Source organism: Pelmatolapia mariae, linkage group LG8 (assembly GCF_036321145.2).
Source record: "Pelmatolapia mariae isolate MD_Pm_ZW linkage group LG8, Pm_UMD_F_2, whole genome shotgun sequence".
In the NCBI taxonomy this organism is placed as follows: Eukaryota; Metazoa; Chordata; class Actinopteri; order Cichliformes; family Cichlidae; genus Pelmatolapia; species Pelmatolapia mariae.
Genome location: NC_086234.1, coordinates 10426979 through 10452246, shown reverse-complemented (window position 1 = coordinate 10452246; position 25268 = coordinate 10426979). Strand labels below are relative to the sequence as shown.

The 25268-nt window shown below is 40.9% G+C and overlaps 1 protein-coding gene across 1 annotated transcript in view; it reads left to right on the top strand.

Annotated features, from left to right (window-relative positions):
- The first annotated feature begins 531 nt into the window (after positions 1 to 531).
- The window catches only part of prkcea (protein kinase C, epsilon a), a 56516-nt gene continuing 31779 nt past the window's right edge, over positions 532 to 25268 (top strand). The window contains exons 1-2 of the mRNA XM_063482783.1: positions 532 to 1747; positions 25008 to 25071. Coding sequence (XP_063338853.1) covers positions 1403 to 1747; positions 25008 to 25071 — 409 coding nt within the window. The 5' untranslated portion in view covers positions 532 to 1402. The remainder of the gene's footprint in view (positions 1748 to 25007; positions 25072 to 25268) is intronic.

Below are 25268 nucleotides of genomic sequence, written 5' to 3'. Positions count from 1 at the left end.
AAAGCTTTATTACTTAAAAATGTCTAGTGTTAAAATGATTTAATCTTAAAAACAACAAACAACTGTTGATTATGACTCATTTTTTTAAGTATCATTGGGAATCTGTAGTATTTTAGGAACCTGAAAATCACATCCTATATTCAGGGTGTGGTAAAACGCGGGCTGTATTATAAAGTGCTGCCACCAGATTTACTCAACAATATCAGCCCTGTCTCTTCAGATTCTCTAACTGTGCGTGAGGCTGTCTGTGGTCATGCATGAGGACTGATGGGCTCTGTGGGCTGTCTGGCCATGACACGCGCGTTCACACATACACATTACTCCACGCCTGCGGGTGAATTCCATCGCCCCTCTTTTAAAAACACCTCTTCCAGCTAAGCACACACACACACACACACACACACACACACACACACACACACACACACACGTATGTATGCACGCACGCACGCGCACACAGATTCTCTCTGTCTTTCTTTTCTGTCATCCGGCGCAGAAGCCCGGCAACGCGGGTGACGCGTTTTGCGCATTTCCTGCAGCTCGCGCTCACTCACAGATTCGGGAGCGAGGGGACGGGAAGCGAGGGGAGCGCGCAGAGAGCGAAAGGAGAAAAAAAAGCGAAACGGGAGCGGAGCACTGGGATGTGTTTGGGGTGCTCGTGAACCCCCCAAAAAAACCTTCATTTGGGGGGGTGGGGGGGCAATAAAAGGCACTGCTTTCTGAGGGTTACGCGCAAATATCGCGGTGCCGTGAGGTCGTAGGAAGGAGATTATCCAGGAGAGGAGCGAGTGAGCCGAGACGGGCTGGAAGAGGAGCACCAATCCCGGATGGCTAGGCGCGGCTGGTCGCGCTCTCTTCCACCCTGACCCGGGAGAGACACACGAGGACCGCGGGGAAGCTCCGGGACTTCACGTGAACGTGAGCCAGTCAACCTGCGTTTCTGATCAGAGACGTTTATACCCCGTTCTGTTTCCGCGGTAACAGGAATTTTGTGTGGCTCACGAGACCGATCGTAAACAAACAAGGCAACCGCCTCGGTGGGAGAGCGTCCATCAGGACACCCCTGAAGGGTGTGAGTCCGCGTTATTTCTGCGTTTTTCAGCCTGCTGGGGATCAGTCAGCTGCCCTGTTGGCGTCTCTGCGCGCGTGTGTGGATAACGAGCTGTTCTGATATGGCTGTACTAGACTGAGAGTCCAAGGAGCCAGCGGCATTATGGGATGTAGCAGGACTGTGCAGTGACCCCGCTCATTGGAAGGAAACACTCTGTGTACAGGAGCAGGAACAGGCAGACTAGCCTAAACACACACACACACACACACACACACACACACACACACACACACACACACACACACACACACACACACTCATCCTTTTACGCACACACACTTCCCAGCAGCCATGCCTGTGTTCAGTGGCCTGTTGAAGGTGCGGGTTTGTGAGGCGGTGGACCTAAAGCCCACTCCATGGGCGCTGCGTCACGCAGTGGGGAAGAGCGGCTCCTTCCTGCTGGACCCCTACCTGGCTCTGAATCTGGATCAGACCCGACTAGGCCAGACCGCCACCAGAACCAAGACCAACAGTCCCGTTTGGCACCAGGAGTTCTGCACCGAGGTGCGTGAGGGAAGGAGCCTGGAGCTGTCCGTGTTCCACGATGCACCCATCGGGTATGATGACTTTGTGGCCAACTGCACCATCCAGCTGGAGGACCTGCTGCAGAATGGAACCAGGCACTACGAAGACTGGGTATGCGTTTGATCTGTAGCTGTGTGTGCGTGTGTGTAGGTGTGCGTGTCTGTAGGTGAAAGCCACAGTTTTGCATGTGCAGGTGGAAGGAAATCCTAAACACTCTATCTGCATAGTGTATTTGATGTGGTCTATTAGGCTGTGGTATGCATGCCATTGCTTGACTGCTTGTTTCATGTTCCTGTTCACAGTGAACAGCTAGGGAAAGAGTATTCCCAGGTTTCACCTGTCGGTTATTATTGCGTAAGGAATCAATACTGTTGGTCTTCTATTCCCAAAATTCAAACGTGAGCCTTTGCCACACCAGTGGGTGAAACTGAAAAAGACTACAATATGATGGCGAAGACTTTAGGACCTTATTATGCTTGTTTTCTGCTCGCAAGAGGTCCCCCCCCTCCCCTCCAGCTTCAGGTTCCTATTACAGACAGTATAAAAGATGGTTGTGAATTCCAGGTCTGAAAAGTGAAACTAACATGACAGTACCTTCAACCAAGATTCTTTGTAATATCCACCAGGGGGTGATACTCATGGTTACGGACCTACTAGAGTCCATTTTGGAAGATTTTGATCAGTCGGCTAACGTTTGACAAGTCGTTAGCTGGTTTCACAATCAAATCTGCCCCTCTTTCCGTACAGTCAGTTTAAAAAACATGAAAAATGATAAGAGTGCTATTGCTTCAGAACAAGACTTTTCTAAACCACTAGTTTCATGTTACAATACCTGCATCTATCTCCTAAAGGCTCCATTTCACACTGAAGTTTCCTCTCTTGTTGTAACCTGATGTTCAAACCGTCTGTTTGTGAATTGTAGCCAGTGAGAGGCTAGTTGATTTAAAGGGGAAAGATGTTGTTTCAGAAGGTAGATAAACCAAGGGCCTGCACCAAGGTCCAGTGTAATGCTCGACTTAAAAGTCTGCAGCACTGATTTTTTCCTTCACAGAAATATAACTACACTTAACAGCTACACAATACGTCCACTTTAATCGGTAACAAATATATGTTTAACTCTAGTATCATTTAGTATCAAGACTGACAACATCCCTATCCAGTGAAACCGTTGGTTTTAGTTCAGAGCCTTTTACAATGAAATGGGCCTTCATATTTATGACAACGTTAGTGAGGCAAGGCTGAGATGGTTTGGACATGTGCAGAGGAGGGATAGTGGATATACTGAACAAAGGATGTTAAATATGGAGCTGCCAGGCAGGAGGAAAAGAGGAAGACCATAGAGAAGATTCGTGGATGTTGTGAAGGAGGACATGCGGAGGAAGATGCTAGGGATAGGATCAAGAAGGAAGAAGAAGATGTTTACCTTATGTTTATTATTAAATGCTCTCTTCCAGTGTCAAACATTTGCACTGAGCTCTTCGTCAGAGCCTCCACTTCTGTTATTCAGTTTCCTTAGCTGTGCTGCAGTCTGCCGTTGTCACACTGCACGTGTGTATGGATATAACAGCTGGAGTCTGACTGATACCACATTATAAAAGCCGATACCGATATTTGGTCATTTAAGAATCCAATTTTCCAGTATATCGGCTGATATGGTTTTTCTTTCATGAGAAACGGATTTCCCTAACACTTGTTACGTGTGGTCATTTTTTATTTATTTGCGCTCTGCTCAGATTAGCTGTTTGTTGTGTTCGTGGCCTTACAAGCGTTTCCAACGGGGAATTTGCAGGTTGCCCTCTAGTGGACAAACTATGCAACATCAACACTCATAACATGGTTGAAGGGTGTTTCTTCTGTTTCCGTTACTCTTATACTTTCTATAAATGCCAATATCAACCTCCAACCAAAGTCATGGAGTCGTCTTTTGCTAATGTAAAATGAGACCATGTAGGGGCGACTTGTTGTTTTCCATTCTATTATCATGCAGCTTTACCCTCGTTATCTGTGACACAGGAGCTGTTCGGACTTGCATTGCATCTGGTTTGGGCATCTCAGGTTCGACTTGCAGTCGCCCTTTCACAGTTCATCGCATTCCTCCTGTCTCTTTGCACTCGCAGAAACAGGAGCTGTTGTTTTCTTTAACCCCCCCCCCCCCGAAAACGCAGCGTTGCAGCTCAAGATAAGTTTGTTTTTTTACTTATTTATTCGTTTTACTGTCCTTTCAGAGATGTACTCAGCTATGCAGAGGAGAAAACTATACTACGGTTTCCCATCATTTAACGTTAAGACTGTGATGTTGGACTGCTACACGTAGATTTGTATGTAAGGGAATAAAGAGCTGTTTGTTTTAGGTCTGCAAGTTTTGTCTCCAGTTATAACATGTGATCTCGTTCCACTGCTTCCCCTCATTTTGTGTCAACTTGCCTTATGTTAGACGAAAGGCTAATGAAGGTGATTTCAGGACAGAGTTGGGAGGGGGAGAGGATAACGGCAGACTGTTCTCCAAAGCACATTGTGAAATACTCTAATAATTTTCTACCTTTCAGGCAACTGTTTCAGGCAAGACACACACACACACAATGAAAATCCACTGTCAGGCCTTTGGAAGAGGATATGAAATCACAGCACCCATTGCACTTATTACAATATTATTACAGTTTATTTTGTGAAATGGCATTTTCCTCTTTGAAGTAAGAGTATTTAATAGAGGCCCTGCTCTCAGCTGGATTAACATATGACCGTGATGTAATCTTAAAAAAAAAAAGAGGGGCAACAAAATGCTCATTGTGGTGAATTAATCGCAAATCTAAAGTCTTAGGAAGCTTATTTTCATGATGCAATGCTGCAAAAAAATGTCAGTGTGAGCTCTGTTAATGAGTGTAGGATGTGAAAGTGTATATGATTTTATGCTTGCCAAACTGTAGGTTTTCTTAACGGGGGGTGGGGGTTAATTGATGTGCAGTTACATAACCTTATGCTATGTCAGCACACGCACTTGTATATAAACCAGCACACACACAGGCACCCACTTCGCCCCTCAGCCATCCAAAGTGAGGTCAGAGCGTATGGATCAATGTGCTGATTGACCACATCCCATCGATCAGCCAGCCGGCTCGTCAGTACATCTGCCTCAGAGCGACACAGTCCCTCTCACTCCCCCCCCCCTCCCCCCTTCATTATTCCATTACTCACCATTTCTGCCTCCCGAGTCTTTCTCATCCTCCCCTCTTCAGCAGCGAGCTCGTCTTTCAGCTTTAAGAACACCCCCACTCTCCCGCCCACCCTTCGTTTACCCATCATCTTCCTCTTCCTGCCTCGCTCGTGCACCTTAAACTCCTCTTTTATCTGCTTCCTCCTGATGCTCTTACCTTCTCGTGCGCCTCTGTCTTAAGCGAGGAAGGAAGGATGTGATGTTCAGTCTCAACAAGGAGGCAGCGGTGGGAAATATAGTATACTCGTTAATAGGTTGTCTGACTCAGATCAGACGGTTTTCTCTTCAGTTTTTTTTAAACTCATTTATACAAAAAAAAAAAAAATAGGCCAGCCTGCCTCTCACACACTGATTTATCACTACTCGCTGTATGTTTCACAAAAAATACGTTATTAAGGATAAACAGAGAATACTGTTAACACAAGAATGACTTCTGGAATCAGATCTTTTCAACCTTTTCTGCTCGGTGGTGGATGCAAACCCTCTGTATAAATCTCTCTGTATGTAAAAATGAGCAAGCAAATTAAACTGGGTGGTAAGGCTTTAAATCTAGCTCACTAATTTCTTTCATGGTAAATTTATCTGTCACTTATTTGAGCTTTAAAAGGTCACAAAATAGTAATGAATGACCTTCACAGCCCGCATGGGGAACTCTCTACTTGCAGCTTATTAAGGTGGAATGAAATGCTCTTTAGGTATTCTGGCTTTTTAAATAGCTTCAACAGTTAATGACAATCAAAAATGATGTCAGATTCTCTTTTGGTCAACTAATTAGCAAATTATGTAACTTCAAAGTTCTGGTCAGAATTTGGAAAAGTTTATCCCCAGAGGATGAATCCTAAAAACCTAGAATCCTAAAGAAGATTCTTTCTAATGGATTACCGTACCGTGCATTCATTCCTTCTTCAGGATGCACACCGACCTAACATTAATCCCTGTCATTGACCGAAAAGTTTAGCCAAATTTAATTTAAATCACTTTAAACAGTCAGTCTTTTACTTTGGTTTATTGGCTAAATATTAATATTGACTTTTGAATGAACATTAGCTATATGTTGTAGTTGGAGATAGATAACTAAAGCCCCTTTTCCATTCGCCATGGATCTCCATGACTTGATTCGGATTGACTGGTTTTCCACTACAATCCAGTACTAGCGAACGTGCGTGGTTGTCGTCACAGAAACGTGTCCGAGCATCCCACAATGTTATTAACATGGCACACGAACTCTACAAAAAAGGTGCACGTCAAAGTGAAACCCGCTGCTCGGTCTGTGGCTTTTCGTCTGACTGGGGGACCATGGCGTTGTTTTAACCATTTCCTTAGTTGCTGGGTTTCAAAAATGGCTGTTTTAATTTTCGTGAATGAGAGGCTCTCTTGACTCATCGAGTGATACTACTGACCAGCCAGTCAGTGGCATGCAGTCTGATGATGTCACACTTTAGTGCCTGCTCGGATCGCTTGGAACCCCGGGCGAGCGGGTACTAAAAAAGTATCTGGTACCAGGTACTATGACCTAATGGAAAACGCTGAAAACCGTGGCGAACCGTGCTGAGTTGATCCGAGTAGGTACTAATGGAAAAAGGGCTTAAGACTAAACTAAGTAAACAGATAGATCCCCCCACTCCCCATCCCATTTTCAGCAAATGCAGAATCACCCATCTGGGATTATTTTGGTTTTAAACCAGGTTACATCAGTGAACTGAAGGACTTAAACAAAGCAGTGAGATGAATGATGTTTCAGCTTGCAGCCTCCAAATGAAAAGCAGGTACAGATATATGTTATCCAGTGTCAAATATGATTTCAGCCTAGGCCAACGGGACAGCAACGTCCTCCTTTTTTGAAAAAAGAAAAGGAGACAGAAATCAGGGGAACAAGCAGTGATTTGAGCCAAATACTAGTCTTAGATTAGATTACATTTGTGCTTTGTGGGTAATTATTTACCAAGTTGAATTCTCAAGGCACAACATTAAATTAGCAGTTGTGAACTCAGCCAGTCCAGTCTCTCATAGCCGCTATATTCATCCAGTAGCTCATCCATTCTGTAGACATCGTGTTTTTTGAGTTTGCAAAAGATTTTCCATAAGACACAAAAATAATTTAATATTCAGTTAAGCCTAGCTAAAAGAAATCTTTTGTGCTCAGTTGCAGTGCCATGTTTTTGTTCTTGGACTATGATCATTAAGTCTGCTGTGTGCAGAGAGGGCCATTGAACAAGGAAAAAAAAACAGTATAGAGCTCCACAAAATCTGTGACTTAATACATTTTGCATAATGGATCCTGGATCGCGCTACCCCTATCTTTGTATATTAACCCCCGCCCTTCTAAGCAGCAATAATATCAGTAATTGGCAATCTAATAGGGGGAAGAGAGGGCAACTGGATTATGAAGAAGATCACCTAAATCATTAATTAAAATATATTCTTTTTCTCTTACATTGGACCTTTCATCCATCCATTCTCTGTCTGAATCAAACAGTTTTAGCATCCTCTGCTCTCCATTTAACTCATCTTTCTTGTGATTGGCTGCCCCTCCCAATGTGGGTGGAGCTTCTGTGCTCACAGCCCAGGGTTCAGCAGTCTGAAGCCTGAGATTTTGCATCATAGGAATTATTTGCACATATATTGACATTATTTGGTCGCTTTCAAGAAAATAAGCAAAACAGACCACTTTAGTGTGTACGAATTATTTAAACCTCGGCAGAGTTTGCAGTACTTAGAGCAGATCAGTGACAAAAACCGAAGTGTACAGTAATACCCAGTGAGACCCAGCACAGAGTACAGCCAAATGGCATACTTCCTGCTGTTCAGAAGAACACTGAGGCATGTGTACCTCAGCTCCATCTTTCTCACTTCCTCCGCCCTTCTGCTGCCTCTCTCATCCCATCTCGTCATCGCTCCATCTCTGTCGTATGTGCACTGTTATGCCCATCCTCTCTGCTTCCTGTTCTCTTTTGTCTTCCACCACCTCTCCATCTCCCCGGGACCCAAGCGCTGGTTCCTGCTTTGTGCCGCTGGTGAAATATTAACCAGGACTTTGATGCTTATTAATTGTCCCACTCAGTAATTGAGATGCTCTACGGAGCCCATCCCCATGGTGACAGTGACAGCCCCGTCCCCTTGGTGACAGTCACTCACCCACAGGCACATCAGAGATAGAGAGAGAGAGAGATGGGTAGGTAGGAGCTTTTTTTTGGGGGGGGGGGGGGAGGGGGGTAAGAAAGGGCAGAGAAAAAAGCCAGAAAAGCAGCGTTTTAGTTCTTTTAGAAGGAGGAGTGATTCAAACTCAAGGCCTTCAAAGGTAGAGCGACTTAAAGGGTTCCCTTGTGCTGCGTGCCCACTCTTCAAGGGAAATTCCACTTTACTCACCAGCATAATTATGCCGATGATGTATTCAGGTAGTCGGTGAGACACGACATTACAGCATCAACCGCTGGGCTCTGTAAATCAAGCCTCAGGCAGGTTTGGACAAGTTTTACTCAGTAACAAAACAGTAATTAATCATTCAGCCACATAATACAGTTGCTGTTTAGATCGTCATCGGTGTAATGTACCGTTTAGGACACACAGGTTAGTTACACCGCCATTTATGTATTGTTTTCTGTTCCTTATAGCTGCGATGTCTATTCTTTCGTGACTGAAATGCATCACTTGAATATGTTCGAAAATTTAAAATCTGTCAGTGGGATTGACTCGCCTCAAGTGGCCATTAAAGGAACTGCAGTTTTTTTCAGCCCTGCAGGTTGGTGGTTTTACTTCGCATACACTGCAGAGGAAATTCTGTTGCTTTCTCCATTATTAGCAATTATTACAGTATAGACTGTAAGCTTATATATAGATTTAGGGTGGGTTGCTTTTTTCAACAGAAGAAAAAATAGAAATAGAACAAAGAAGTAATGTCTACAAAAAAATGATACCATGTAAATCTTATTCTGTAAAATAATTTACTCTGAGGCTCTTACATATTTGTGGCAGAGGTTTAGATTCAAGGGGTGTACGCACAGGAAATAATTCACAGTGATGTGGTGAGCAGAGACCAAGCGATGATGGGCAAAATAACCACTGATGATATGTTTCTCAATTGAATTAAACAAATACCAACGAGAGTGAAGGATATTGTAGATTCGTGTCCAGCGGGGTGGTGGATACGCTAGCAGGTGCTTAGGTAATTAGAGATTACCTAGGCAACCAGAAGCTTGAATTACCGTTAGCGATTGACCGTTATTACAAAGCAATGTGCAGAGAATAAATACTTACATTTAGTAAGTTACTTACATTCACAGGGAGGTGCACAAAAGCTTACAGCTCAGTTTACGTTGTAAGGTTTCAGAATGGTAACTTGCACTCATTCTTCCAAAATTTCTCCACCAAAGCGATTCTATCTCCAGGTAAAAACTCCAGGTAGTTTAGAGTAACACGTTACCATCGTCTTGTTTCCTGCTGTACTGGCCCTGCTCACACTTAGAAATGTGAGCAGGGCCTCATTTTCTTGAAGCCCGAAAGGCTTCCAGACTGCAGACACAGCTCTGCTATTGGTTGAAAGTTACTCTGGATCTGTTCTTCTAAACCTCCACCTCTCCTCACTGTCTCCCAGCTGTTAACAGCCTGTTACCCAGCATGCCTTTCACTTTATTAATGTTACAAGCTGTTTATGTTTGACAGATTATTTTTTACCATGATGTTTTGCCCTTATGATTGTTGTGCATTATTTTATTTATTTATTTTTTTGCAGCAGTGTTTTTATTAAATTTTAACACAATACAGCCATAAATCAGAACATCTTGTACGTTTAAAGAATATTCAAGCTGTATTGCCAGAACAATAAAAAGAAAAGGAAAACACACACACACAGAAGGGGGAGGCTTCTGTTTTGCAGCTTCACAAAACAAAAAAAGAAAAGAAGAGCGGAGGGAAACATCTTCAGCTTGTTATATTCAAATTCTCGACATGAAGGGTGATGAAGGGCGTCCATATATTCTCAAAGATCTGGTTAGCAACATTTGATTTATCTATTGGTGGTGCTCAGTCTGTGACTGGACTTCCATAACATTGCAGTGCTTTTTTTGGAATAGTCAAACTACAAATGGCTCATTTTTACTTTAATTATGTTTTTTTCTGAAACAATCTCAAGAGGTAACATTTCAGATCCAGTTTAGTGATTGTTTTTTTCTGTAATGATGCTTTAAATTCTTCATAAGATTATCTGGTATTATTTTTTATTATATTTATTCAATAGTTGTGGATTATTAATTGTGGTTTTATATTATTGTATTTAATTCTAATAACAACCAGGAGTGAGCGTGCACAGTTGCAGGCTGTAATATTCAAGTCAGGCTGGCTATTATTACCACCAGCTTATCGCTTCCTTAGTAATTAAAAAAAAAATAGCTCCAGGTAGTGTTTTTTAAAAAAAGTTCTCAGTTGACAGAGAAAACAGAGTTGGTGCAAAGGTAGCAAGACGAGTCTGAGGAGGGGGAAAACAATGGTGATGACTGAGAGAGGACAGGAGATGAGGCGTGGAAGTAAGCTCTGTGTACATGTAAACATGTCAGGCTGGAGGGCGAGAGCTGCGAGGCTGCTGGAAGCTTCTGAGACGTGATGACCACACAGTGTAACGTTTCCTCGCTGGGACACGGGCCACGTCAGATGTCAGCCAGCCACTGTTTGACACTTGGCTTCAGCACAGATACACTCACATTCTCCAACACGGCAGCCGGGATTAAAGACTGAAGGGCTACAACTAGAGACCGACCAACATCCGTTTAAAAGATGGTTTAACCAGTTTAAATTCTTTTTTGTTTTACAACTACGAAGCCAAATATTTTAGTACAACATGTTTTATAGGCTCCGTTTATGCCTGGCAGAATTTATTGCATTGCATATTTCTAAAAATTCTTAAACAAGTAACAAATTCAGGCGGTGTAGAGTTTCTGAATTTGTTATATTAGTGTAAATATTGAATTTATAACCATTTTATGTCAGCAGCGACGGCTTTGCAGTTGTTTTTTCATCTCAATCTCAAGAGCGCCTGTCAGGAAATTTCTTCATAATTGACTCTAAGGCGATCTGATCAAAATTTTAATGTCACAGGTCAGGGAGAAGAATATATACCTTGGCTGTGACAGAATTTCACCCAGTTTGTAAATCAAAAATGTATCGATTGCACAGATGTGGACAAAACATCATCATTTCATAATTTGCCACTTTTTTTGCAGCAACATAAGTCAAGCTTTGGCTACAACTTATGTTGTGTATGCTATCAGAATCAAGCGTGTTAATCCACAGAAGGAATTTGACTTACTCTCAAAAAACGTAGACACAAATGGTGACCGTGTAGCCACGGAAGAACAAAAGATTTTTGGCTGTATACACAGTTCTTTCCACAGATTTTAAATCCAGTTGTGCCAAAGTGAGGTTGTATTGCTAATGTGTTAGTCTGCGTGCAAATGTCACGGATATATGTGGTATTCAGTTGCACAAAATATCACAAAGCTAAAACCCCCCCCACAAAAGTGCAGTGACTCAGTAAATCCATTGAAGACAAGGCGCGGGGTACAGTAAGGCAGTCTCCCGCAGGAGCTAGCAGATAAGTGGGGAGGAGCTGCATCAAGAGAAGACAGGAAAATGCTAATTAAGTTGGTTGACTAATGGGTTGTTAGTTTGTAGTAAATCTTTTTCAGTGTGTGCGAGAATTTGCCCCATGTGCCTGCTTTCAACATTAGATAGCCATAAAAAGTCTAGATGAGCTGTAGCTGCAGTAGGTAGCAAAGCAGAACAGAGCCATGACACTGGAAGTCTGTTACCCTGAAGGGGCGTCCACGTAGGTAGCCCTGCTTTGTTGCTAATGGTTGGTTGCTCCAGTTAGAGTTTCAGGCCTGGGTTGCCTAGGTAACCTTTTGGTAATTTATTTAGCACATTGTAATAGTGCTGGGCGATATGACGATATATATCGTGTGGACGATAGAAAAGTGTCTATCGTGCCATTTGTCTTCTATCGTTTCTATCGTTTCTAACCCAAATTTTATAAATTATTACATAAAATATATAATTAACCCTTTACAACCGGTCGGAGCAGGCACACTCCGTTTTACCTAACTATTTTTAAATGTAGAACTGGAACCATGTAAGGTAGCGCAATAATTTTTTTGCATGTGAAACCGGAGGAGTTGTACTTACATCTTATGCCATCAGCTTGCCCTAGGTCACGGTTTCCTTCCACATATAGCTTTGCAAAAATTGCATAAGAAGCACTTGCAGCAACAAAAACATAATATTCCAAACTTTAAGCAACAAAAAGGTAATATTTCATTCTTGCAGCAACAAAAACATAATATTCCAGAAACACGCTTTGCCGATGGTCATAACACTTCCTACGTTGGCATATACGTCAGCGCGAACTATCGCATGTCCGCCATTACCTGCCCGAAACCGGAAGTGACGTCATTTTCGCGAAAGGGCCTTATAAGCCTATGTTGGTGTTTTTAAAAGTCATGTTTGACTTTATGCTTTTCTGTATCGTTTCTGGGATGCTTAGAACTCAAATTACACTATTGGAAATAGTTTATTTTGATGCATTATAATATTTATTTTCCTGTAGTATATAAAAATTAGTGTATCTCAAAAATAAAACTATGAAGACACTCAAAATAAATTTCTCGTGGTTGGAAACTATTTTGTGCAACTTTTTTGTATTTACAGTTTTGAGGGATAAGCCTCTTAAATTTTTCTAACTAGAAATATATGTAAAAAAAACCAAAAACGATTTTCAATTTTTTTGTAGTTTATTGCACTACAATTTTTTGCAATTTATGTAGTTACTATGGACTTAATGCATACATATTATTAAAATTTGGGCTATAACGGTTGTATTGATGTATGGAAACTTTAAATGCTCCCACAAATGGCACTACAGCATGTAAAAACATAAAGATAAGCTCTGGCGGACTTGGTTCTATGGTAGGTCTTAAAGGGTTAAATAGCCTGTGGCAAATATATTAGTGTTGTCTTCTCACTATACATGATCTTAACTTTATGCAAGAGAAAATAAAGTATAAAAAATGATATTTTTTGCAAAGAAACTCCATCTTGTGGTTTTGCGACCTGGTGCTGCTATACGTGCACCCGGATTTGCGACATACTTTACGGTAACTCAAAACAAACACTGCACCCTCTCCACTCGCTGTTTACAGACTGCGTACTTTCTAGATGACCACAGGTCAGGTGGTATATCGTGATATATATCGTTATCATGATATAAAATAATTCATATCGTGATAAATATTTTTTCCATATTGCCCAGCACTACATTGTAATATATCAATCATCAGTATTTCACTGTCATTGGTAGTTGCTTCAGTCACTCGCCTTGACGTTGAGTCCTGGGCATTGCCTCCGTTTTCTTCACTGTTGTTTAAAGTTGCAGAATTTGACTTTCTGTGCTCACTGGTCACCACGTTGCTGCGAACTGGGGGATGCAATTCTCTCTGAACGAAATCAAGGAGAAACATGAAAGTTTTAGTTGTCCAAAGTTCAGCGTTACACCGGGAAGGTTGGTGTCAGTATTGTCTCCCACCTGCCCATTTCTGCAACCAACGTTAGGGTAACCAACAAGTATGTTAAAGACAGCTTGTAATTACCGAGTATGGTATTTGACATTTCCTTAGATGGGGAGGAGGGCCAAAAAATATTTTTATCCTTTAGTGGCTGTCAGACTCGTAAAAAGGTTAAGAACCGGTGCCACTTTGAGGGAATGAACAGCCAGAGGGTTAAAAATAGAAAACACTAACAAGTCTTGCTAGCCTCTTTTGCACCATCTGCTGCTACCTCTCAAAAAAGATGCAGTTTGCAGAAAGTTATAAGATGAAAACAACTGAGATCCACCTGTTTGACTTTATATGTTTTGTTGCCTTAAAAAAAAAACCCCATCCAAAGTTAAAAATATCCTCGAGCACTAACATAATCCTATAGTCACAGAGGCAGCATCATGACACCGTCACCTTGTTCCCCGCCTTTCCACTTTGTCTCTTTCAAGACACGATTATCGTCACGGTCACAGCCACATTGTCATTATGCCTTGCTTTACTCCTGACCCCCAGACTCCATTCCCTCACAATCTCTGTTTGTGGACAATGACATCATGGGCCCCACCCCTCGGTGACCTGCTGGTTAAGTAGGACAGTCTGGATTTAAGATATATGCTCACACACAAAGACAAATATGGTGCACTGCCCACTAAAGCCAAATCAGGACAACCTTTAGTGTGTATGTGTAGGGTGTATGTTTGCTGAGGGTGTTTAATTTATGTTTCCAGTGAAAGGGAAGAAATGGGAAGGTGAAATGCACACTCCTTGTCTCCTCTTTCTGTGTGAAACCAGGAGTGTACCTGTATTTCTCTGTCTGTTTTAGCCAGCTTTTCTATGTTATGTATGACTTTAACCACAGTTTTGGTTGTTAAATGTCTCTGAAACTATTGCTTTGGTAGTAAACCCCTTCCTTATACAGCACATTCATTTGTGTTTCCTTCTGGTCCCAAACTGGGGATCTTTTAAATGTAAGGTGAATTTATAAACCACTACACTCTAGAGACACTAGACAGATTTGCGTTTCAATGTCTCGCCATGGGTGGACCTCTGAGAACTGTAGTTACACAAATAACCAAAAGTTATATTGGTATTTTTTTCCATTTAAGAATTATAATCTTATCAATAATAAACAGGCTTTGTTTTTCAGTTATTATAATAAAAGTAGTTAGCACAGAGTTTATGAACTCATTGGTATTTAATAAAAAATGTCCTGAAAAATAACAGGAAAAAGTATAGACTTAAGTTAAGTAAGGTAACACAGTGATTATATGTGTGTGTCGTTCCCCAGAGGCCCAGTACTTCCACTTTTTGGGAATTATCTGATTAACAGTGGAGAGTAAGGTCACAAATGAAACTACTCTGAGTTTGCCCTGCACGTTTAAGGTCACATGGTTGTGTAATCAATTAAAAAAAAGGTCTGGCAGTTTTATACTTTTGAGTACTCACACACAGACGACTCTTGTATGGCAGCAAGTTATTGTTTTTTTACTCAGTTTTTAAATTTAATATTCTAACTATAATATTTGAATTACTGAGTGCTAGAAATTCCACTCGGTGGATTTTATTTTGGTTTGTATGGAGCAAAATTTCGCCAGCTCCTTATCCTCCTTTATCAGACAAATATATAAATTGGCATCAAGGTTCTCGTTTAGCTGTGCCAGGAAGTAAATTTAAAAAAATAATAATAATAAAATAAATTATGGACATGTTGTGAAGCCGTTAGTTTGCCAATTTTGCTATCATAACTATTGCTTAAGAGCGTGAAGGTGTTATCAAAAAATCTTACACCTCAATTGATGACACCTCGTTTATCATATGGCAAATGAGAGTCTAAACAAAGGTTTAAAGAACAAATGTAGTGTTTACATGAAAGCTGCCTTTTCAGGAGCTGGTTTAAAAGAGGAGGACCTTCAAAAAGAGTGATGTCTTATATTTAATTGGATATTTCTCTCCAATCGTGCAGCCACCTCGTGCGGCTTGAATTTTTATGAAGCGTGTTTTCATCCAACGGTGACGGCTGTCTGATCTATGGGGACTGCTCATCAGACTGTCTGGATATCACGCACATATCTGGAGTGGTTGTGATCTCTTAAGATGACTGAACGGGCTGGATGATTTGATGGGGAACATCAACTGTTGTAAATCTAATTGGCCTCCTGCCTGACGCTACGGGATTGTTGGAGCGTTGGGTTGTGGTGAGGGGCGGGTTTTGTTGCAGTCTGAACGCAGAATGAGAATCTCTCCCGTCCTCCCGCTTTACCTTCGCTCCGCCGCCGCCGCCACAGCTCGGCTCTTCTTACATTATTAGCCGTCTGTGATGTTACATTAAAGATGCATGACTCTCATGCTGTCTCACTCAGCGGGGGCCTCCTGTGTGAGTCGAGTTGCTGTTAGAAAGAGGGCCAAACACACAGACACGCACACAGACACACACATGTTATCGTGTGAATGCGGTCGAGCTCTCTCAAAGCTGAAATTTGTTATTTGACAGATGGATGTGGGAGGCTGTCACTGAGACTAAATGCTCCTGAGAGAGACACAGAGAGCCGTCTGGCTGGACAGAGATAGCGAGCTGGACGGAGAGTGGGAGGGGGTTAGCTCCACAGTATTGATATAATACAAGCTTTGAGTGCCCTGTCTGCCTGGTTGAGTGCTTGTCAGTGCTGCTGCATATGGTGTGTGTCTTTTATTGTAGCAGTGTGTTTTTGTGTTTGGAGCGCGAGGAGATGGAACCAATGCGAGAGAGTTAAGACTGTACATGTGTTTAACGCTAACATCTCTCTGAAGTCCATTTTAAAATCCCCAGACGCTCTGAAAGCTCAACCACACTCTGCTTCCTGTATGTGTGAGTGTGTGTGTGTGTGTGTGTGTGTGAGAGAGAGAGAGAGAGGGCTTGTGAAGCTATCCATCTCTCTGGCTGTATCAGTGTCCTAATTGGACTAACAAGATTAATGAGGCGAACTAGATTCTCCGGCTCTCCCTCCTCCCATCTTTTGTTGGCGAGGCGGGGAACCTCGGCGTTGGTGTGTGGTTGTGCACGCAGGAGGTTAAATCCAAGTCACATTACAATTCATTTAACAGGGCTGGTGACGTGGATGCAATCTCCTGTCACAGTAATGTAAAGTTATTAGTGCTTAAGTGGTCAGTCGATTAATCAGTTGGAGAAAATTAATAAACAGATTGTTCTCTCCGCGCTTTGACGCTTAATCGGCTGAACAGTTAATGACGTAACCAGGAAAATAGCCGGTGATAATTACTTGAGCCATAATATAATAAAGTTTGTGAAGAGACAAGCTTATTCATAAATAACCTAATAAAAATGTCAGTTTTGGCCTAACTTGTCAATTAAACTCAAATAATCAAGGTATGTCCTTAAAAAAAAATAAAAATAAAGATACAGATGATCAGTATTACCTGTAATTAACAAGTACAAAAATAGAAATTAAGTTACATTAAAGAAACATATGGCCTATTGCCTAGGATAGGATACTGTCACCTCTTATCTCATTATAGCCTTAATCTGATCTGATCTATCGCTACATAATCAGCCAACTTTTCCAGCTTTGTTTATCATCTATTATGAAGACAATATGATTAAAAAAAGAGAAAATAAGAAAGGAAAGACACAATCTGGGATGATTCTTCACCCATTACACTCATGATTTGAGTCAGTGTTGATATAAAAACATCATCAGAAACAGAGCAGGGCGTTATATTCTGAAAACAACCAGCATAACAGCATAACTGGCAAAAACAACATTTTAGTGGCAAAAAAATATTAGATTTTCCTTTATTAGAGGATTTTTTTAAACATGCTAGCCTCTAGTTAGCCTTTAGAAGGGTAATGCAAGCCTCTGTAGTTAGTTAATGAGATGTTTACAAACATAACATTACTCAGCTTTCTGAACTAATGAGGTTTTTCAGTCATGTGACCTTTGCTTGTCTGCCATTTTGGACTTGTGACAGCTATGTTGACAATGTAGGCTCAAATAAGTAAAGCCCCATTCACACATGTCAGTGACCCTCTGGCAATCACATGTTGCTAGGGGAAAACATGTGTATTCCCCAGTCAGTTAGCCAAAGCCTTCTTATGATTATTTTGGTTGCTAGCATGTTGAATGAAAGCGAAGGACTTGTCTGGAAACAAGCTAGCTACTCTCTGAAGTTGCACCTTCTAAAACATGTTGGCAAAACTTTTTACTTAGAAGGAGAGCCTTAGCTTTTCGGTTGGAGTCACATTATTGCAAGTTGTCTTACGCCTCGGCTAGCAGTTAGCAAGTATTTGCACAGGATCATTAAAAAAAAACTACATGCAACTGTGGAAATATGCTAGCTACCATTGCCAACCTGTTGTTTCCCTAGCACATGGTGGTGTCACATCCTAGACAACAGTGGCAGACAGCTCTTGAGCAAAGAGTGTGTGATGTCATGTGAGAAACCTCAATAATACTAGTACAATTCTGTTACAACTATATTACAGCCTTTGGATGTGTGACAGAATGTTTGTAGCACACAAAGGCACAGTTGGTGTCAAAATGTTCCCATTTTTCTGGCCTCACTTTGACATTAAAGGCTCAGTTTTCAGTACATTCTGAGTTATTCATCCTGATGGTAGTGAGTAGGCCTACACATGTTGTAGCTTTAAATTTGTATTTTATTTTTTTTTTTTTTCTAGCAACAAAATTAATGAGATAATACCAAGTCAAAAAAGAGCAAGTAATTGTTTTTCCTCCTGATGTTGTCGGAGCTCAGGTTGGTATAACAACCCAAACCTGACCAAATTATTTCCGAGATATTGCACGATTAAACTCACTGATAAGCCTGTTGATGCAGTACAATGCTCTTGTGGCTTCGTGAATAGCTTGAGGGATCTTTCATGGTTCAGAATAGCAGACTCGTGTTACGTTTGTTTAGTCATGAATGGACTGCTGGGCGTTTTGGCATGACACAGTTGATGACAATTCAAATAGAGGTGAGGTTATAATCATAGAAAACAAGAAGTGGTTAACTCTCATGTTTTATCGAGACAGGTGTGTTCACTTGCTAAAGCAGTAAAAGCAGCAAAAGCCTTACTGATCTATTCTCCTTCAGTTTGAAGCAAAGCCAGCATTCACAGCGTCCATGATGAGTATTATTAGGCAGTTTGTGGTGTGTGTATTGTTCATATGCAGATGCTGAATCACTGGTTTGTCTTACTGTGATGTAGGAATGCAACTTTTTCGGGCGGTCACGTGATACCAAAATATTGGCTACGCTCAGGAACGATGTTGAGTTGTGTTGACTCACTTGTGGTTTGTGATTACCTCAAAAAGTTTTGCAAACAAAGAAAACTGTTGGCAGAGCAAGCATGAAATGCATCCAGACTGTTGCAACTCATGCTTTTAGCTTTCTCCATGCTACCTACGCTCACTCCCCAGCAGAACAAGATAAACTGAATTGAATTGTCCTGTTTTCACCCGATCCACTTTTTGAGGATGGGAATCAGTGGATCCCTACTAAGTCACCTGATTTGACCGAGACTGTTTTTAATATGAGCGTAAAAAAGGTCAGTAACAGACGTGTCAAAAGCCAGAAGCCTCATAAAGCCTCAATTATACTCATCACGGACGTGGACAGCTGGAAACCCGACAGCCGAGTAGTCATTCCTGTTATACTTCTTTCAAGTCCGTTTGAAATTCGCTGCCTGGGTGCATGTGTGGTTGGTACATTGTAATGTAAATTCTATGCAGACAAGTCCGTGTGGCCCCAAAAAAAGGCAGGCATGCGAACATGGAAAGCATAAACCCCGCTTAAGCCAGAACTGGCCCATCATAAGCTCCAGTCTGGCCGTCTCGATGGTTTTGCAAAGTGTAAAAACTACAGCGAAGGGGGGTTGGGGGTTGGACTTATCACTGTACAGTATTTTGAACCAGGAAATATTGTGTTGTTAAAGGTACAGTGTGGAAAATCATTCTCACAATTCAAGTGCATATTCCTTGCTACAGTGGTCGCTGTGGGACAAACCTGCTTTAGATATTGAATGTTAGGTGATCGTTCTAATGGTAATGCCCAAAGTGCTTTTTAGACTACAAGTCACATTCATCTACTACAAACAGCGAGCTATTTATTAATTGGTGGATCCTTTGATGGTAGCTTAGCATGACTCGAGGACCGAAATAATGCTTTTTTAAAAATCTTATAATGGGCCTTGGTTCAGTGGCTCCGTAATGTACTGATTTACACATTCAACTATGAAGTGAAGGAGGAGGAGACACAAATACCTTTGGGGGAGGTCATCTGGTGTAAAACTGCCAAATCAAACACGCGGTGCTACCTGCTGTGGTGACCCATTGTGAATGAGGGAGCAGCTAAAAGCAGCTTTACTCAGCCTTGGTTCAGCTTAATTGTCAGCCTACTTTGCTCTGTGTGGCTGTCCCCAGGCTTGCAAGGGTTGCGATGAAGTGTTATCCTGACCTTGAATGACCATATTAGAGATATTCATTCAGGTCATGCAGATCCAGGAGTAGAAAAAAAACTGTTTTAAACAGAGTGTTTAGAGCACCCGGCAGCCTGAAACTTCTTTGTTTGAAACTTTAGCCATGCTTCATGTAAGAATCCACTATTATGTTTAACTCCATTGACCTATAAATATTTCTAATTCCTTCAGATTACATGGATGTTTAACTTTACCATAACAACCAATGTCATGACGATCTGTGGGAAGCATTTAGATGAATCTACAATCTACAAGTAATGTGGTGATCTGGCCAAACTCTGAGGTTTGGATGTATGGTAAAATTGGTCGTATATAACAAAGCTGGTATAATTCTGGATGCCTAATTAACCATTGTGCATAGAATACTGTATCTGTCATGGCTTTTATTTTATTGCTTTATAACTGCAATAAACTCTTCTTTTTTAATTTTTAAAGATACATTTGAGCACATATATGGTCTAATTCATCCTCAAAAACTCATATCTGTGCAGCAGATGTATTTTTTGTATCTTAATTGATTTTGGATATGAAAAACGAGTTCGAAGGCACCGCATGGCTCAAGTGGCCAGAAACTGGCGATGTGGAAAGAGTGCCGTTTTGCTGGATGGCGTGCCATCCGAGCGCTAAATCAATGACGGTGCTGTCCATTTGCTCCACTCTGTTCCAAATCACTCTGCGTCCATCTTTTGGCTGAAATCCCCGCTGAGATGCGCGGTTATGCAAGAGGTTACGTTTGGGGATTAGCACATCATTTTCAAGGGTAGACATGAAGAATCCAATGGCGTTTATAGGTCACAAATCCCCCGCAGTTGCTATGTGTTAGACACACAAAACAAAAGGATAATACTTGCACTCTCATATGTAGTACATCTTTCGAGTCTTTTAGCGTTTTTAGCTTGGGACAGTTTCCTTTACATTGGGATTTTCAGTTAAAAATAAAATATATGTCAAAGAAATGCAGCGGATCCCCTGATATGACACTGAATGTGTGGCATTTTTCACATTTTTTGCTGTAAGAACAACTAAAATGCACAAAAGCCGGCCTTTTTATGTATTGTTCCATCTTTACTTGACATCAGTAGTACCATAAAATGACAGAAAAGCTGACAACAAGTCTTTGATGAAAGTTATACAGATGAAGAAAATATGAGCTTGAGAGTGAATCAAAAGAAAATATAACACATTAATGAATTTATTTGCATGGGTATCTTTTAACTCTGTGAACCATAAAAATATAAGCAAGCAGCATTTTTCTGATATTTTTAAGGGGACAGGAAATATGTAGGTTAAAAAAATGTGTCATGTTTATTTGTTTATATCATATTAGTCCAGCTGGAGGCAGCAGGACTTTGAGTTTCTGTCCATGTAGCTGTGTGTGTGTTTCTCCATACACTGTGCCTGATTGCTGTGGGATAGGCTGTGTGATGTGTGGAGGTATGGACTCCCTATTTGTTTGTGTTCTTTGTGTCTCATGTTCAGCAATGGATGGAGTCCGTGTGTGCGTGTGTGTGCATGTGCGCTGCTGCCTCCTGTGTGCAAGTCTGACTGTTGCATAAGAGGATCTGCTGCTGTCCCAGAGCTTAACTAAGGATTTAAACCTCTCTTCCTCACTCTCTCTTCCTCACTCTCTCTTCCTGGGTCGTCTGCCTCTCCAGCTCGCTCTGCTGCACTTTCTCCCATCTCTGTGACTGCATGTGTATTGTGGGCGGCTGGTGTTGAATAAGTCTCTGTGCGTATGCAGATCGCCCTTACCCATTAATATTTAAAAGTTTGAAACTGCCTCCCTTTTTGATGGCTGGCTTAACTCATTATAACATGTAATTTTTTTTGTTTCTAATAAAAATAATGATTGATGTGGTGATTTAATCAGCTGCGGTTTTGATTAATTCATTTAATTACACTGACTTTAATTTATTCATTTTATATAGAGGATGAATGGATTATAACTGTACTGTACATACATCTCATACTGCCTTCATTCCAGTCGTCCTCTATCAACTAGTCGCTGTTTTGGCAACTCTAAATATCTTTGAGTATAAAAATAGACACTAATATCTTACCACATTTATAATGTGTAGATACCTTCAGAATTGGGCTTGCTGGTGATCTAAAAATAAAAGGTTTGGATGAGACTTGGATGTGATGTGACTTTGTCCAAGATGCCAGTGCTGCAAATTTGTTCGCCATAAACTCGCACAAGAGAATGTTTTGCCAAGGAGCTCATTGGACTCTCTGCTGAGGAAGGTTTTACTGGGCTGAGCGTTTTACTATCAAGAAATTCTCTACTATATTTATTTAAATTGCATTATGCAGCCATAAACATTTTGATTGCTGCTCTCTATAATAACAGCAATTTCTCTTACGTTAAAATGCAGGAAGTTAATATTAGAGCTTAATAATCGCCGTATGTAAATGATCTTGTGCTGCACACACTGGATGAGCAGTGTTATTTAGCAGGAAGGGACACTCGCTATTTGGTTTAGCCTAACTGTTACAGGAAGTCATTGCAAACAGTATGCTGCAAACACTGATGAAAACCTGCTCATTTTTTAACCATTGATAAGCTGAAGTTTATACTAAATCTGACTGTATTCCATACAATGTCTGTTCCTTTATTTGCGTTACTAGTGAGTTGCCTTTAACCCATTTTTTTTTCTATTTTGATGCCTTTATTTTCCTAAAGTTTTGAGTTTGGTTTTTCTGAGGTACTTTTTAGATCAGCAAAGTTGACTGAGGACCCAGTCAACCACTTGTCCAGATATAGGACCTCGTGTTTTTAAGCCTCGAGCTTGAAAGGTAACGATAGCAAGCTGCATACACACATAGCACATAGGCAACACAGAAACACTCATATCTACTAATTAGTACTAACATACTAGAATTTCAGTCATGAAAACTAATGCCGAAACTTCTTCGATTGTCTGTATGACATAGTAATTTGTTAAATAATGCTCCAAAAGGTCTCAGTCTCTTTTATAAAAACACAGCAGTGAAAAATGTGACTTGAGTACATTTTGTACCTGCGTATCTTGATTGTGTGCAGTTTATCAGTGCAGTTGAGTCAAAATTGACAAGAAAACACAATCAAATGTCAGCCGTAATCAAGCTGTGATACTGTAGACTGTGTTGAAGTGAAGGTGGTGGTAAAGGTGATGATAATGATGACGGTGTGAGAATACCGATCACACTGGGGAACGTGGTGAGGGGCATGAAGGGGAGGCAGGAAATGGCTGTCCTGTCTTTTAGATAGTCTCAGAGAATAGCAAAACATATCCGTTACACTTCCTGAAGACACAGTCATGACCAAAGACCAAAGATATCAAGTTTCAATCACTTAAAAACAACCAAACCTCTCAATTAGATTTACCCAGACCGAATACTTTACTGCCATCCTCTCACTGGCCGACGCTCTTATTAATATTTTGCACTAGAGAACACATGCATGTGACACTTGTATACACAAAAAACTTTCCAATGGAGAATCCTTTCATGCCGCTGCAGCTCCTGTTTTCTGTCTCGCCTGTCTTCAAACCTCATCTGTCATGCTCGGGAAGCAGATGTGAGTGCTGAAATCTGCTCGCATACGCACATTTCTCATGAGACAGGTGTTTGGAGAGGGGAATGACAGACGAGCAGTGTTGAGGTTACATCTTTATCGATGGCTGAATTCCTTTCATACTTGATGTGTAAAGCGCCTAAGTGTGCCCAATTCATCTACCATCCAGCCGCACCTGGGTATGAATGGGTGTACCACGACTGGGAATAGTGTGAAAGGATCATGAAAGCTTACCAGATTTTGGAGATCTGAGTCGACTGATATTTGATATGTAGTTGAACGGGAGCTATAGAGAATAATCAAACAAACGTAAAAATAAGAAAATACTTAAAATTGAGCCTAATTTAATGGTCGATGTCAAACATTGTACATGTTCATAAACAGGGTGTATCAAATAAATAAATCAAATAAACTACTCATGTATTAATGTGCAACACAATACGATAAAAAACGATTTATGCCCAAAGTACCATGCATTTTTGTTATATGAGCACATGGTAAAACATTAAATTTAACAGATTAGGGTCAAATTAAATTGATTTGATTGGTATACATTTGATTTTTACCAAGTGCATTCTCCTTAATGATTAATTATTTGAATAAATAAACCTTTGATTTTACTTTTTTTTTGTTGTTACTCAAAATTGCTCAAAAGAATTGTAATTGTAAGAAGGTGTGTAAAAGATGATTAATTAGTTTTAGTGCAATTCAGCAAGGATGGGAATGTTTAGTTTGCTGGTTGAGTTAGCGAGGACATCCATAGTATCAACAGGAACCACAAGCATCATAAGAAATGCACTACCTAAGTCAAACTTATGTCATGTTTGACTTCAGATTAATGTCAAAAACCCCTGAATTGGATAAATGGAATAAAATGGAAGGATGGAAGGATTCTCTAATCACCCCCAAAGACCTCAGTAGAAATGCTGATGCTTTGTATTATGCTGATGTATAAAGCTCTGTTTCATTTTACACCAGCTATTAACATGCGTTCTGTACTTTTACATCCTGCTTGAATGCGGTTGTTAAAGCAGCCACATTATAAAGTGAAAAAGTGAATGCTGTCTGGATGCCGTCCTTGAATTTATTTATTTATTTTTGTTCTACACAAATGCTGCAAAGTGATGGAGACAAACTCACCTCGCCAAAGGCAAAAAAGGTTGAGCCAGTACAGCTGTATCACCTTCTGTGTGAAATTTGCTGCTCCGCTTACCTACTTACCTAGCTGAAGGACGAATAAAGATAGTGGTGCCTTTGCATTTATAATATGTTGTTTACAATATATTTGAAAATGCAGATAATTGCTTACATATAATCTTTATGCATAATTGCATTTAATACCAGGAGTACATGGGGGCTAAAAGAGTGTAACCATAATAATAATATGGAGTGTCGGGGCAGAGTGTAATTCTAGTCAAGATAATGACCTCTTGCATGTGCACTGGTGTGTTTGTTTGTGCTGGAGGACTGCCCCCGTGCCGCACTCACTGTTCAGTCGTGTTATTGCTTGCTGATTTACTCTCCGTTTCTTTCTTTCTTCCTCTGCACAGATTGACTTGGAGCCGGAGGGGAAGGTGTACGTGGTCATTGATCTGTCCGGATCCTCCACTGAGGGTAAGATCACCACGTAGCACCATTATACAAAGAGGGAGAGAGAAATGCACAAAAATATGCACGCACGCATGCACGCACACATGTGCAAAGCTGGCAGTAACAAACATGGAAAGGAAGAATTTATAACCGTCTTTTAATACAAATGTAGTTTTGTATAGTATAGTGCTTCACAGAAGCAACATTAACCCTCTGAGGTC